This window comes from Alexandromys fortis, unplaced genomic scaffold (genome assembly GCF_014885135.2).
Source record: "Alexandromys fortis isolate MF-2015 unplaced genomic scaffold, M_Fortis_MF-2015_v1.1 scaffold_164, whole genome shotgun sequence".
Classification (NCBI taxonomy): Eukaryota; Metazoa; Chordata; class Mammalia; order Rodentia; family Cricetidae; genus Alexandromys; species Alexandromys fortis.
In genome coordinates this window covers 12267-29066 of record NW_026068047.1, presented here as the reverse complement: position 1 = coordinate 29066, position 16800 = coordinate 12267, and the positions used below count along the sequence as shown (strand labels likewise).

Here is a 16800-nt window from a genome sequence, read left to right as displayed (position 1 = left end):
ATTAAATTTATTTTTATACGTAAACATTAGCCCAAGGCCAACACGCCCCCTTGGGTAAAATCAGACGGTATTGGATCCGCATCCGAGCCTTGGCTGTACTGCAAACTCAGCCGAGATAGGCGGGGAGGGGTTAGCGTGCTCGGGCCTGAGTTATGTGTATCCTGTGCTCTGTTGCTAGAGCTGGGAAAATCAGGTGGGGCTGTGTTTAGTACACAGCCTTGGGGCGCCTGGCAACTGTGCCGGGAGCCCGCTGTGAAACTTGCTTGCAAGTGCCTGGAAGATAGGATCCAGGCAGTGAGCTGCGAGATGGGAACAAACTGGGACGTTGGGGGGCTGCTCTCAATCAGTAGCAGCCCTCAGGAAGAGAGTGTAGTGCGCATGAGCAGGCAGCTCTCTCAATCTAAAGTTCAAGCCTGCACCCTGGGCCTGCTTAGGGGCAGAGGCGTTAGAGCGCCAAAATGATGTGGTGTAATAACCAGGTTAGCTTAATATGAAATAGTAAACTTTAATGAGGGACTAGCTTACAACACCAGCGATGAGCAGAAAGTACAAAAAAAGGAACAGGGGTGCTCATACTCGCCAGATTTATACGTAAACATTAGCCCAAGGCGAACACGCCCCCTTGGGCTGGGCTTCCCCTACATATTTTGATGACGGTTTCTTTTTTAGGTTGAAAATTGAAGAGCAGGTAGGTAGGTTTATCATTTTTGCTTCTACTGTGAGACTACTTTGCTGTTTTGCAACATGTTGAAGAGTTGGAAAGGGAGCAAGCTATGTATAGAGAAACAGCAAATGTGCTTTGGTCCCACATTTAAAATAGTGCAAAATTATGAGACTGATTAAGATTAGCATTAATTTTTTTTGTGGCATTTTCCCTTGATCCCGTTACTGCTTCCCTCCTGTCAGCATCATAGAGCAGAAGTTAATTCACTTGTCATCACCGCCACACAGTGGACCAAGTTTTACTCAGCACATAATATTTTGAAAGGGATTATTACACTAAATGCCACTGCAAGATCATATTGTATGAAACATAAAAGACTCATACCACACATTTTCTACTAATGTATGTAAAATTTTAATTTATTGGGGCGGGAGAGATGGCTCAGAGGTTAAGAACATTGCCTGTTCGTCCAAAGGTCCTGAGTTCAATTCCCAGCAACTACATGGTGACCCACAACCATCTGTAATGGGGTCTGGTGCCCTCTTCTGACCTACAGGCATACACACAGAACATTGTATACATAATAAATAAATAAATATTTTTTTAATTTATTTAATTTTTTTTTGTAGTTTTGAGACAGGATGTCTATATTAGGTAGCTTTTGCTGTCCTGGAACTTGCTGTGTAGACCCATCTGACCTTGAAACTTGCAGTGTATATTAGGCTGACCTGAACTCACCCATCTACTCGTCTCTGCCTTCCAAGTCTGGGATTAAAGGCGTGTGGAAAACTGACAGCCAATTTTTATTTTTATTACCTAAACTTTGAGCAAAACATGCCCCCCCCCAATGTTTTCAGTATTCACAGTGAAACCGAGTAATCTTTAAAAAAAAAAAAAAGCATTTTTGTAGAAATGTACAATCCTGGCACATTACTTTGAACAGATTAACTGAGATACCTCAGATTAACTGAGATTACCTCAGATAGCTGTGAAAAGTGGTAATATTTTATTCCACTGAGTTAAGTGCAGTCTCTGGGAGATGAATTTCTAATATTATTGAAATTGGTACCTGCACAGGTATAGGTATGTATGCCAAAGGATGTGTAACAAGTTACTCTGTATAATTAAATCTCTAGTTATGAAATGCTAGGTACATGCCTACCAACAGCTACTTCATTAGTAAGCGTTGTTTCCACCACACTTTAAAGAAAAAAAAGATATATTTTAAAAAGATAGTGTGGCATGACAATGTAAAAACTTGAGCTACATTCCACCAAGCAGGAAAGAATATACCTTCTTCTCAGCACCTCATGGAACCTTCTCGAAAATTGATCACATACTTGGTAACAAAGTAAACATCCACAGATACAAAGAAATTAGAGTAACCACCTGTGTCTTATCAGATCACCATGGAGTAAAGTTAGAATTTAACAACAATACTACCCCCAGAAAGCCTACAAACTCATGGAAACCGAACAGTCAACTACTGAACCACCCGTGGGTTGAAAAAGAAAAAAAAAATTAAAGTCTTTCTTGAATTCAGCGAAAATGAAGACACAACATCCCAAACCTATGGGACACTATGAAAGCAGTGCTAAGAGGGAAGTTCATAGCACTAAGTGCTGACATAAAGTAAACGGAGAAAGCTCACATTAGAGACTTAACAGCACACCTGAAAACTCTAGAAAAAATACAAGCAGACTCACCCAGGAGGAGTAGAAGACTGGAAATAATCAAAATGGGGGCTGAAATCAACAAAATAGACACAGAAAACAATGCAAAGAATCAATGAAGCAAAGAGTTGGTTCTTTGATAAAATCAACAAGATTGACGAACCCCTATCCAAACTAATCAAAAGGCAGAGAGAGAACACTAAGAAAATCAGAAATGGAAAGCGGGAATAAACAGACACAGGAAATTCAGAGAATCATTAAGTCTTACTACAAAATTGGAAAATGTAAAAGAAATGGACAATTTTTTCTTTTTTAATTTTTAAAAATTTATTAAAGCTCCCCCCCCCAATTTCCCACTTCCTCCCCTCCTCCTACTCCCTTTCCTCTCCCTCCACAAGACCCTCCTACCCCACCTCTCCAATCATAAGAGGAAATGGGCAATTTTTTTTGCACCCTGACTTCTCTCAGGACTATAGAGGGAGGGAAAAGGAGAATGGGGGGAGTGGGAGAGAACTGGGAGGAGGTGGAAATTTTAATAAATAAATAAAAACAAAACAAAACCCAATATATATGTATGCATATATATAAATGAACTCAAGAAATTAGTCATCAAAAGAACAAATAATAAAGTAAAAAAAAAATGGAGTACAGTCCTCAACAGAGAATTCTCAACAGAGGAATCTAAAATGGCTGAAAGACACTTAAGGAAATGGTCAACATCCTTAGCCATTAGAGAAATGTAAATAAAAACAAGACTGAGATTCCATCATAAACTTGCAAAGCTGCCACAAGAAAGTGTGGCCAAGATTTAGATGGATTTTCACACCTCAAAAGATCTGGATTAAGTGGGTCTGTTTACTTCAAATGATTCAACCCAGAAAAATCCCTCAAAGGAAAAGTCACTTCTTCTTGGGTTTTAGTCAATTTCACAAGGTCTGACCACGTTTATTTTGTGAACAGTGAGTGAGCGCATCCCTGATAGAGAATAATTCTTGGTCTAGGCGTGACTCTCTTCAAAAAGTTTTCTGCTTCTACATCCTGTTATATGTATATTTCTGCTCTTGATTGAGGTATTGTGATTGTGTAGTTCATTTTAAAATGTAATGTTTAATTAGGAAATATAGGTTGTTAATGGCTAATCATCTCTAATAGTCAAGCTTGTAGTCATGTTAGTTAGACTTTCTAGATATATAGAAATATATTTCAGTTAGATAGGCATTGTTCATCTCTTTCAAAGACTACAGAATTTGGCATTTAAAATGTTTTAATAACTTAGGGCTTTTCATAACAATGAGACACGTCTGCTCCTGGCAGCACCAATCTACTTCAAGAGGAAGATGAGCATCAAAGAGGCTCCTTATGGAGTTTGATAGCCATTTGGGCAAGAAACTGCTCTTGCCTGAACTGTTGCATAAACTGGACACAGAGAACCTGCAGAGAGAGAGGACTGCTGAACTTGCCTATAGGTGAAATGGTCTTTCAGGGTTCCTGATTCATGAAAGAGTTTGTGAGACATTTTGCAGGAAACAGCAGAAAGTGACTGAACTGTCTTTGGAATTTCCTGTTTCATGGAAATGTCTGCTGAATACTATGGGATTGCAGGCCAAAGATGGATGCCCCAACAGTATAAAGGAAATGTAGGTGACTGTCCAGGCAGTGAGATGTCTCTGTCATTTCTAGAGTTTTGGAAGTTGCTTACTTCTTGTTTACTTTGATAATATTATATCCTTCTGGAGTCTTTGATGGAGTTGAAGAATGGATAGATAGTTATAGTTTTCCTTAGTTATGATAAAAGATAAAATAGATATAAACATTATAACTGTAATTCTTGCTTGATAACTGTTTTGTTATATGTAATTTCACTATGTTAAAGTGAAAGTCTTTCTTTTTTGTTTAAACAGAAAAAGGGGAAATGATGTAGGTGGGCCTTCTGTCTATGCTAATAAAGAGACTGCCTTGGCCCTTTGCAAGGACAGGAAATTAGGTAAGCAGAGTAGACAGAACAGAATGCTAGGAGGAAAAAGGCAGTGTCAGGCAGACGCTATAGCTGTCCTCTCCAAGATGGACACAGGTTAAGATCCTTCCCAGTAAGCTCCCAACTCGTGGTGCTACACAGATTATTAGAAATGGGTTAATCAAGATGTGAGAATTAGCTAGTAAGAGGCTAGAGCTAATGGGCCAAGCTGTGTTTAATGAATACAATTTGTGTTGTTGTTTCAGATATAAAGCCAGCCGTGCGGGAGCCAGGTGGCAGGAACGCAGCCTGCTGCTCCTCGCTACAGTATATTTTCTTTCTTTTTTTTCCTCCTCCCCTCCTCCCATTGCCTTCCCACTCCCTCCACTGCCCCTCCCCTTCCCCTCCGGTCCTAAGAGAAGTCAGGGTTCCCTGCCCTTGGGAAGTCCAAGGTCCTCCCCCCTCTATCCAGGTCTAGGAAGGTGAGCATCCAAACAGACTAGGCTCCCACAAAGCCAGTACATGCAGTAGGATCAAAACCCAGTGCCATTGTACTTGGCTTCTCAGTCAGCCCTCATTGTCAGCCACATTCAGAGAGTCCAGTTTGATCATATGGTCCATCAGTCCCAGTCCAGCTCGTCTTGGTGAGCTCCCATTAGATCAGTCCCACAGTCTCAGTAGGTGGACACACTCCTCACGGTCCTGACTTCCTTGCTCATGTTCTCTCTCCTTCTGCTCCTCATTTGGACCTTGGGAGCTCAGTCCAGTGCGCCAGTGTAGGTCTCTGTCACTATCTCCATCCATCTGTGCTCCTGCTTAGCACCAAATATAGTAAAATGTTATATAGCTGCAGCACTTATAGATGTGTATGTATAAACAAACAGAACTCTACAGTATTTTTATTGGGTTAGATTTCAACTGAGGGACCTCAGCATGCTTTGAAGGGGCAATACCACTAATCTCCGGCTTTAGACCTAATGAATATTTCTGACAATTTTGCAGTGACAAATATGAGACAAAACCACTTTGAAAGGAAGCGTTCTTTGTGGAATATGTGGTCCAGAGATGAAAATGCAATGTAGTCAACCCTCTTTTCCATTTTTTTGGTATTTTAATATTTAATAGGAATAAAAGAAGTAATATTACCGTAGAAAATACTTAACACTAAAGTACTGGATTATAACTTAAAACTTAGTTTTGTTTGGCCACCAGAGAAGAGAGGTCAGACAGGGTTACTGAAGGTGCCATGAGGATACTTGTATATGAGAGAACTCTTGGTAACTTTCAGGAAACTTAAACATCCTTCCTCACAATCAAGGAGCATGTCAACCTGGCCCAGTGGCTTCTCTATATAGTGATGGAGTACTGGGTTTTTGGTGAGGAGACTGTAATGATTACCCTTATTCACACAGAAAAGAGGAATGTACCCTCATTTCAACCACTTGGCTCGTATTCTGTAACCAGGAATCCATACAGACACTTACAGTCCAGTCCCAAGAGTCCTCCAAATCCAGTTCCCAGTAATATTCCCTGAGATGAAGGTCTGTGATCCCCAGGAGGTCAAATAGCATTCAGCAGAATCCATAGATGTATCCTGAGGCTGAGGTCTAAAGCTGACTCTTCTCACGACATTAAATAGGGTTATCTTGTAATGGAGTATGGTTTAACTTTCAAAGAAAATGCACTGTGGGAAGAGTCAACATTTTAATTAAAATGACCATTTACATTCACAAGGGAAACAGGTCTTTAGAGTCTTCTTGGATTTCAAAAACAGGCTAAGACTGGAGGTTAAATGTGGCTGAGATACATCAAAGACAAGGATTTCCACAAGAAACAGAGTACTAGAATGATGAAAAGGTTTAAGAAACATTTTTGTAGATGTTGTAGAAGAGGAAAGCTTAGCTTACTTCTGGCAGGTGACCTCTAATTACACCTGGAAAAGGGATGGTATGTGTATTGCAGGTAGTGTCAGAGCAAAGTTTATCCTCATGGGTCTGCATAAAAAGTTATTCCTAAGTTATGATCAGTAATCATTTTCATATTGTTGCTGCGATTTTCATGTAGTTAACCACATTCATCCTAAAGGAAGAGCAAAATATACTTTAGAAATGGATCTCTCATAGCAATTGTTCTCCCTAACCTCTGGTTTCTCTGATACTCTTTCCCTGTGAGGTTACAGTTGCCTTTTAGATCTGCGAAGGGGATTTAGATACTGCCTCATGTCCTGTCAATTTGTTTTATTTTCATTGCTCATGATACATGACTTTGTCCATTTAATTAATTTATGATTGTTTTTCAGTTTCTTTTGAGATTGGGTCTTGTTGTTTATCCTTGACTGTCATGGAACTCACTATGTTGAAAAGGCTGCCCTCAAATTCATTGGCAATCCTACTCTGTCTGTGGTTTAGCTGTGATTACAAATGTGCACCACTATACTGTGTGTATTTTTAATCAATGGAACATAATGCAGTATAAGAAATCAACTACTAAAGTTTTAAAGGAAAATAATCAATTACCTCCATCACAGGCTACATTTAATTTGAATTAGACTGCCCTGATTCATCATTCCTTATGCCTCATGAGCAACTGATATTCTCTTTTAAACCAGTGTCACCTATACCATGAAAGTAGAATTCACTTGAATATTGTTCTTTTTGTTTGGTAAAATCACAATGTGACTTAGAGATATATTTCAGAGGAATAAAAATCATTAAATATCTCCAATACTGGATTTACTGAATTTTGATTAGACTGTCCTGATTCCTGATTTAATTCACCATTCCTAATGACTCAATGACCTACTGAAACTCTCTTTCCAGTCAGTATCACCTACATGATATTGGTATTCATTTAGGTTTTATTTATTTATTTATTAAAATTTCCACCTCCTCCCATCCTCCCATTTCCCTCCCCCTCCCCCCACTCCCCTTCCCCCTTGCTCTTCAGTCCTAAGGCAAGTTTGGGTGCCCTGCCCTGTGCAAAGTCCAAGGCCCTCCCTCCTCCATCCAGGTCTAGGAAGGTGTGCATCCAAACAGGCTCCCAAAAAGTCAGTCCATGCAGTAGAATCCAAATCTGTTGTCATTATCATTGGCTTCTCAGTCTGCCCTCATTGTCAGCCACATTCAGAGAGTCTGATTTGATCACATGCTCATTCAGTTCCATTCCATTTGGCTTTGGTGAGCTCCCATTAGATCAGTCCCACCATCTCCGTGAGTGGACGCACTCCTCCTGGTCCTGACTTCTTGTTCATGTTCTCCCTCTTCATCTTCCTTGCTCATGTTCTCTGCTCTTCATCTGGGCCTTGGGAGCACAGTACAGAGCTCCAGTGTGGGTCTCTGTCTCTATCACCGTACATCACCAGTTAAAGGCTTTTTATCAATGGGTTCTCAATCAGTCCCCCATTTCAGTCACATTCAGAGAGTCCAGTTTGGTCGCATGCTCATTCAGTCCCGGTCCAGCTGGATTTGGTGAGCTCCCATTAGAACAGGAACACTGTCTCAGTGGGTAGACCAACCCCTCGCGGTCCAGACTTTCTTGCTCATGTTCTCTCTCCTTCTGCTCTTCAATTGGACCTTGGGAGCTCAGTCTGTTGCTCTGATGAGGGACTTTGTCTCTATCTCCATCCATCGCCAGATGAAGATTCTATGGTGATATTGGAGATAATCAGCAGTGTGTTAGTGGGGCAAGGCCAATTCAGGCACCCTCTCCTCTGCTACACAAGGACCTAGCTGGGGACATCCCCGTGGACACCTGGCATCCCCTCTAGAGCCAAGTCTCTTGCCAACCCTAAAATGGCTCCCTTAATGTAGATATCTTCTTCCCTGCTCCTATATTTGCCCTTCCCCCATCTCCATCCTCCCACTCCCCCAAGCTCTTTCCAGTTTTTCCTTTCTCCTAGAACTGAACATTATCTAGAAGAGGAAAGGGAAGCATTATTGCCTAACACATAGGTTCTCTCTCTCTCTCTCTCTCTCTCTCTCTCTCTCTCTCTCTCTCTCTCTCTCTCTCTCTCTCTCTGCGTGTGTGTAAGTGTTTGCAGAGAATGGGATTATTGTGCAGGTTTAAAGCCATTTTGTGTAAAGTAGAAATTATCTAAGGTTCCAAAGACTAACATGGCCTATAGTAAGTATGCCAAGGCTGTGGACCCTAGTGTGGTACTGAGGTGGTTCAGTCTGAGGAGGCTGGGCAGGGATAAAGGTATTTAGTGAACAGTAGGCAGTGTCTTTTCTGTGATCCATAGAACAATTCTGGCTCCCAGTATAAGTTGCCAGAGCTGTGGGGTCAAGTGTGGTGCCCACGAAAGAGACACCTCAATATTCTTACCTTGAAGGCCTTATAGAACAGGTCACTGGTAACTTAACAGCCAATGGCTTTCCTAGCCCAATCATCAATCTTTCCACAATCCACCCCATTTCAACACGGTTAAGTTTATTTCAGAATACCCCACAATTCTGGTAATGTATAGTCTTATTTTGGCGTTATTATTGCTGTGATAAACCACCTTGACAAGGCAAACATGCAGAGAAAGGGATTATTTGGTTTACGCTACCATATCATTGTGCATCAAAGGAGGTCAGAACCAGAACTCACATAGGACTGGAACATGCAGGAAAGAACTAAGGCACAAGTGATGGAGTGATCCTTATTACTGGCTTGCTCAGTCTGCTTTCCTATAGAACTCAGAACCTCCATCCCAGGGAAAACCCTGCCAACAATAGTCTACTCCCATCCGCATAACTAGGCTTGCCCACAGTTTTTATGGTGGCATTTTCTCAACGGGGTTCCCTTCTATCACATGATTGTAACCTGTTTCAAATTGGAATAAAAATAACCAGCACATCTGTGTTCCTGCTTGGCACCAATAAGGTAGTAAAATGTTGTATAGCATGTGTACATGATTGCATATATGTATACACACATATAGAGTTATAGATATTTTATAAGGTTAGAATTCAACTGAGGGTCTTACACATACTAAAAAAGGGCTCTAGCACTGATCTCAAGTCTTAGTCCTAATGAATAATTCTGACAATTTTGCAAAAACAAACAGAGACACAAAGACAAGACCACTATGGAAGGAAGAATGTAACATGAGGTCCTGCTTTTTGGGGTTTCTGTCCCACCCGGTCCCCCCGCTGTTGAAGTGTTCTTTGTGGAATATGGAGACAACAGAAGAAAAAACAATGTAGTCAACCCTCTTTTTCACTTAATAGTCTTTTAATATTTAATAGCAATAAAACATTACAGCAGGAAATATTTTAAAAACAATAAATACTGGATTACAACTTTTTATGGTATTATTTGACCATAGGAGAGGAAAGGCCAGACACGATGACTGAAGGTGCCATTAGGATATTTGCATATGAGGGAGCTCTTGGCAATATTCAGGAAACTTAAACATCTAGCCTCACAATCAAGGAACACACCAACCCTGTCCAGTGGCTTCTCTATATAGTGATGGATTGTTGGGTTCGTAGTGAGGAGACTGTAATGACTACCCTCCTTCACACAGAAAAGAAGGAATGCGCCCTTAGTCTCAACTGCTTTGTTTCTATTTTTTAACCAGGAACTGGTACAGACTCCTACAGCCCAGTCCCAAGGGGCCTTGAAATTCACTTCCCAGTAATATTTCCCTGAGAGGAAGCTCTGTGATCCCCATGAGGACAAATAGCATCCATATGGTTCCTCAGATGTATCCTGATGTTGAGGTCTGAAACTGGCTCTTCTCATGACATTAAATAGGTTCTTCATGCAAGAGAATATGAATAGATTTTCAAAGATAATGCGCGCTGTGGAAAGAATAAACATTTAAGTTAAAATGACCATTTGTATTTCTGAGGTGACACAGGTCCTGTGAATCTTCTTGGTTTTCAAAAACTGGCTTGGACTAAAGGTTAAATTCATCAAAGCCAAGAATTAGTGCACGAGACAGAGCGGTAGCATGATGAAAAGGTTTAGGAAACATTTTGTAGATGCTGTAGATGAGGGAGCCTCAGCCTACCTCTGACAGGTGACTTCTAGTTACACCTGACAAAGGGAAGATGTGTGTACTGCAGTCAGGGCCACAGCAAAGGCTGCCCTCCTTGGTCCACATAAGAAGATATTCCTAAAATATGAGCAATGATTGCTTTCATATTGGTGTTGGTATTTCCATGTAATTAATCATATTTATACTAAAGAAGGAGCTAAATATACTTTAGAAGTAAATCCCTGTTACTAATTGACCCCCTTTAAACTCTGGTTCCTCTGATACTCTTTCCGTGTGAGGTTGACAATAACTTTCTGTTGTTGTTGTTGTTTGTTTTTCAAGACAGGGTTTCTCTGTAGCCTTGGAGCCTGTCCTGGAACTAGCTCTTGTACACTAACTAGACTGTCCTCGAACTCACAAAAATCTGCCTGCCTCTGCCCTTTCTGGGATTAAAAGTTTACACCATCACCACCCTGCTGAAATTGACTTTTAGATCTACAAGGGGGATTTAGAAACTGCCTCGTGTCCTATCAACTAGTTTTATAATCATTGCTCATGATGCGTGGCTTTACCTGTTTCGTTATTTTGTGATTTTTCTTTTTCAGTTCATTTTGAGATAGGGTATTACTATTTGAACTTGACTGGCATGGAACTCACTATGTTGACAAGACTGTCCTGAAAGTCACTGGCACTCCTCTCTCTCTATAATTTGATGGGATTATTACCGTGCACAACCATATCTTGTGTATTTTTAATCTATGAATCATAATGTAAGATAGGAAATCAATTACTAAAGTGTACAAAGGAACATAATCAAATATCTCTTCTAGAGGGGGCTCTTAATTTGAATTAGACTGTCCTCAATTAATTAATCATTCCTTTGCCTAATTAAAAACTGATACTCTCTATACAGTTAGTATCACACACAACCTGATATACTGGTATTCATTTTTGTTTCTTTGTTTGTAAGATAACCAATTAAGAAGATTACAATATGACTAAACAAGATGTATTTCTCAGGTGTTAAAATATTTGTGTTTGCAAAGGTTAGCGTACTGTGTAAGGGCACCTCTCCTATATCCATCATTGCTCACACTCACCTTTGAAGGACTTGAATCTTTCAGTTAGTCCAATCATGGGGAAGGCGGAAAGTTCTGGTTCCAAACTCTGGGGAATGTTCAACTGCATGGATTCACTCCTGCAAGGACAAGAAAATATTGATTTGCTTGATGCTAAAGATAGCATCATAGTTGATTAGGAAAAACCTCACTCCAACTTCACCCCACTGGCTCTTGGGTCGATTCCCTTGCCACACAGCCTGACAACATGAGTTCAATCCCTGGAACCCATAGTAGAAGGAAAAATCTTTCTCCTGAAAGTTGTCCTCTGACCTCCACACATGTTCACTGCTACTTGTGCATGAACATGAACACACTTACACTCCACATGAATATGACAAATGATATTTAAACATCTACAACATGTTGTACTTAAAGATCAGAATATTATCTCTATAAAGTATATATAGGCACTTTTCTAAGTCTGCTTAATAACCAATTTCACAGCAATTTCAGGGAATCCCGGCTTGCACCAATGGCTAAACTCACCTTCTGAATATGTCATCCAAACCCTGCAAAGAAAGCAAGATAAATTTAGAATCCTAAATTTTGTTTATAAAATTCACATAAAAGACAGGCAGTTAGCCTGTCTAAACTGAAAATTTATATTTAATTAGCAGGGTAATGCCAACAAGCAGATTAGCACAGTTCTAATTCTTGATGAAATCAGGCTGTGAGAGTAAATTATGAGAAGCACGTACATACTGATTATACATTGATGTTGAAACCCCAGCTGACTGCAAAAGGTAACATTCACTAATCTGAGCAAAAGAGCACAGAGGGATACTTTAACTAAGGGTACTTCAAATGTATGACCTCTCCCGTGCATGCTGCCTCATGCCTTTAATTACAGAATTGCCAGGATAGAGACCCTAAGATTATTATGAGCTGTGGGTGATCGTGATCCATGGACCAGAACCCTATCTCAAAATCCCATCCTCCTAAAGGTCTCTCAAAAGTACAGCATTCAAAAAGAAGAAATTAAGTAGTAGCATTCTTTGAAATTGTGCACAATATCCAAGTAGAAGCTATAAAGTATAAGAAATGGCAACACTGAATTTTGGCTTTCAGGGAGGCAAGTTACAAAGTCAAAAATTAGGTCATATTTCTTGGAGAATCTACTAACACAATTTTTATTTTAAAAAATCTTGTTCTGGCAAGATTGTTACAGAATTTAGTTTTTCCAGATTATCACTGAAATAGAACCTTCTAAAATAAATGCAGAAAATGATAAAAACAATAATCTTAGTATAACAATCACCAGTGTTAGCCTAAGACAATAAAACCTTTGTCTGCACTCCTCCCTGCTCACCTGGAGTAGTACCACATATGGCTCCTGGGACATCGCCATGAGTTCCTGAAACATTTCTCTTAGTTGTTTGCTCTTTTGGATCATCATGGCTTCACATTCTCTGAGTTTCTCTAAAACACGATTGCCTTCATTTTTCATGTGCTCAATGTGTTCCTCTTCCTCTTTACAGAGGACTGCATGCCATTTCCTATACTCCATCCTGATCATGTCTTCCCTCATAAGCAGGTAGTCCTGAAGAAAATGGGACGTTGTCAGTGATATCTATAGAATACTGCATTCTCCTCCATTGCATCATTCTAGGCTTAAATTTGACAAAGACTCCTATTGCTGTGCTACATACACAATGATGGACTTGTCAGAAATGGAAATTCCTTGCTTTCATTTGTTTCTTAGGTAAAACGATCTTTCAAATTTCCTGCTTAATGAAAATGTCTACTGGATACTATGGGGTCTGTAGGCTGAAGATGGACGCCCCAAAGTTACAGAACTTTGGGTGACTGTAAAGGTAGCAAGATGTCTCTGTCAACTCTAGAGTTTTGGAAGTTATTTACAATGCACTTCCTGTTAACTTAAGGAATACTATAGCCATCTTGGATCTTTGATGGACTTGAAGAATAGATAGTTATAATTATAGTTTTCCTTAGTTACAATAAATGTAAAGTAGATATGAATATTGTAACTGTAATGCATGCTTTATACCTATTTTGTTACATGTAATTTTACTATGTTAAAGTTAAAACCTTCCTTTTTATTTAGTCAGAAAAGGGGAGGTATGTGGGATTCCCCTCTGTATGCTGTGAAAGTGTTTTGTTACCATTGGTCAATGAAGAAGCTTCTTTGGGTCTATGGCAGGGCAGATTAAAGCAAGGTGGGAGTTGCAAGCAGAGATAAAGGAGAAAGAGGCCAGACTCAAAGAGATGCCATGTAGCCACCAAAGGAGAAAGACACGAGCCACCAGCCAGAACCTTACCAGTAAAATATGAGCTTTATGGTAATACACAAATAATAGGTATTGCTTAGTTTAAGATGTAAGAGTTAGTTAATAAGAAGCCTGAGCCAATAGGCCAAGCAGTGTTATAATTAGTATAGTTTCATCATGGTTATTTTGGTTCTGGGTGGCCAGGAAAGAGCAAGCAGCCTCAATCAATACTAAAGCAATGAAGCCCTAAACATTTTCACCTATATAAAAAAGCAGGGCTAATAAAAACAAAACAAAAAACTAAAAACAGGGCTGCCTGAAGGAATGGTATTGAATGATAATTTATATGTTCGGGCAAATGTGAAACTCTGCGTGCATTAATTAGAATACATGGTACAGTTCTAGAGTCTAATGCAGTGTGCTGAACTGTGAGCAACTGATTCATTTGTCTCAGACTCTTTTTCCATACAGCCAGGCCATCTTTCCACATGCAGAGTTATATTTCACACTCAGAATCCAAGGCCATTAGCCCGGTGGTGGTGGCACATGTCTTTAATCCCAGCACTCGGGAGGCAGAAGCAGGTGGATCTCTGTGTGTTCAAGGCTGGCCTGGTCTACAAGAGCTAGTTCCAGGACAGGAACCAAGAAAAAAAATATGGAGAAACCCTGTTTTGAAAAATCAAAAAAAAATGTTTTCCTAGTAACATATCTCATGCCTAATACCTAAATTTTGAATGATAATTTGACAAAATAAGTATCTTGAACAGATTTCCAGCATAAATCTCATACTCACTATAAACAAAATTTTGAATCTGCTCTCTGCCTCTACATTCTCTTGAATTTTTTGGATCTGCTCCCATAAAGATGTCATTTGCTTTAGAAGTCTCTCCTGTAAGAAACAATAAATATCAGCTTTTGATAAACAGTAATGATGAGCAGATTTTCGAGCATTAAATAAAGTAACTTTATCAAGAAAAGGAGAATCATAATGTTCCTTTTTTATTTAGGTAACTTTGAATTTTAGATTTAAGACATATAAATAGAATATGGCATATCCCTTAGTTCAGGTAAAGTGATAAATAATTATGAGTAATACCTGGGTAATTTACATAACATTGGGCTTCCCACAAACTTCTCTATAACTGACTTCACTGGATTTTCTAATATAATCTCCAGTCATAGACACTTTTAAAAAAAATATGAATACACTATTTCACTTTCCAATGACCTGGAAATAATGTAAAATAAAACTCAAGTGATCTTTACACCCACGAGTCTCCCAAGCAGTGTTCACATTATAGTCACTCTTTCTTCACTACCTGCTAATAAAGTGCCACCATTCAGAAAAGAGTGGATTCCTCATAATCAGGACCAGCATCTTCCTGTAGTCTGCAAATCCTCACTCTCCAGGTTTCATGTTCTCTCAGAAGCGTCACTTACCATTTCACCCTCAGCAGCTGCTTCAATGGGACAGTGTCTGTGACCTCTGTGCATGTGGGAGTCAGAGCAGAGCTGACAGAGGTAGATCCTATTCTCCATACAGAAGATCCCCTTGATCTCCTTGTGGGTCACACACTGATGCTCCTCAGAGCTCAGGTACTTCATGAGGCTGGCTTGTCTGGCAATGGACACCAGCTTCTTCAGAACAATGTTGGTTCTGAAGTTCTTCTGCTGGGATGGTTCCCTACACATAGGGCATTGGACAGGGAGCTGGCTGTCTTCCCAGGAAAGATGGAGGCAGGCTCGACAGAAGCTGTGGCCACAGCTTATAGTGACTGGGTCTGTAAGGTAGCTCATGCAGATGAAGCAGTTGAGTTCTTCAGCGAAGGCTTGTGCGAGGCATGACTCCATTTTGCTGAAGGAAGAAAATCAGAATAACAATTATTAGACAAAGAGAAGGAAAAAAACTTCACAAAATTTGATTCGAGTTGTAATTCTGTTATGTCTAAAACAAAACACTCTTCAGTTTTTGGTGACCAAAAATCAAAATAAGCATAGGATTGCAGTTACTAATTTTTTCTATTTCACTCTTCTTCACATGAATAGAGATTGATATGATGAATCTGCGACCTAAGATCTGCAACTTTGACTCCATTTGAATTAAGAACTTTGTTCAAGGTCTGAGACAGGCTCTCTCAGTGTTTATGAATAAATTTACACTGGATTGATCAAGGTATTTAAAGTACACAAATTGGTCTTTTACTGCAGACCAATTGTTATTTGGTTTAACAATTCCCTCTTGGTTGTCTATTCAAGAGAACAATCTCCAAAAAACAGGATCCCTAGTAAAAATGTTTTGCTTTGTGGTTGTAGCATCTTACTCATTAAGATCCCATTGTCCCTTCTCTTAACACATGAAGGCAACCTTAGCTACTTGTCTTGTTTTTGCTGCAAATGCCTAAAAATAAGAAATGGTGGGATAAGCTTGAGTTAGCTGGTCTCATGGTCTCCAAAATAAGGAAGTAAAAAGCAAGGAATTCTTGTTGATCAGCTCCTTTTCCCTTTTTCCTTTGGTTTGAGACCTCAGACCTTTAATCTCAACACTTGGCAAGCAGAGAAAGGCTAACCTCTTTGAGTTCAATTTGTGGAGGCAAACACCTTTAATCCCAGCACTTGGGAGGCAGATGCAGGCTGATCCCTGTGAGTTCATAGTGTGGTGGCATACACCTTTAATCCCAGCTCTTGAAGGGCAGAGACAGGCAGATCTCTGTGAGTCATGGAGAGCCTGATCTACAGACTGAGTTCCAGGACAGCCAAAGATAAACAGAGAATCCCTGTCTCAAAAAGCCAAAAATTAAAAATAAATGAGATAGAATTTAAACAAAGGCCACATAAAGAAGGAAAACAAACAGACAATCTGGATACTATATGTTATTATGTTCTCTTTGAATTTTTTGAATGCTGAAAAAGGAGTAACAGCTGCTAAAAAACATTTGATTATAAATATTGCTGGATTAATCCAACATACATATTTTGAAAATGCTTTGATTTCAAAATTTGTGGGAGCCTAGGCAGTTTGGATGCTCACCTTACTAGACCTGGATGGAGGTGGGTGGTCCTTGGTCTTCCCACAGGGCAGGGAACCCTGATTACTCTTTGGGCTGACTAAGGAGGGAGACTTGATTGGGTGAGGGGGAGAGAAAGGGGAGGTGGTGGTAAGGAAGAGACAGAAATCTTTAATAAATAAATAAA

The 16800-nt window shown here is 39.8% G+C and overlaps 1 protein-coding gene across 1 annotated transcript; it reads right to left on the bottom strand.

The window, feature by feature from the left end:
• Positions 1-9558: 9558 nt before the first annotated feature.
• Positions 9559-15459, bottom strand: LOC126486595 (tripartite motif-containing protein 43B-like). Its single transcript, XM_050118900.1, has 6 exons — positions 15049-15459; positions 14402-14497; positions 12690-12920; positions 11867-11889; positions 11360-11457; positions 9559-10080 (listed from the first exon to the last, which is right to left on the bottom strand). The coding sequence occupies exons 1-6, from the start codon at positions 15457-15459 to the stop codon at positions 9581-9583; spliced, it is 1359 nt and encodes a 452-aa protein (XP_049974857.1). The 3' UTR covers positions 9559-9580.
• Positions 15460-16800: the final 1341 nt, after the last annotated feature.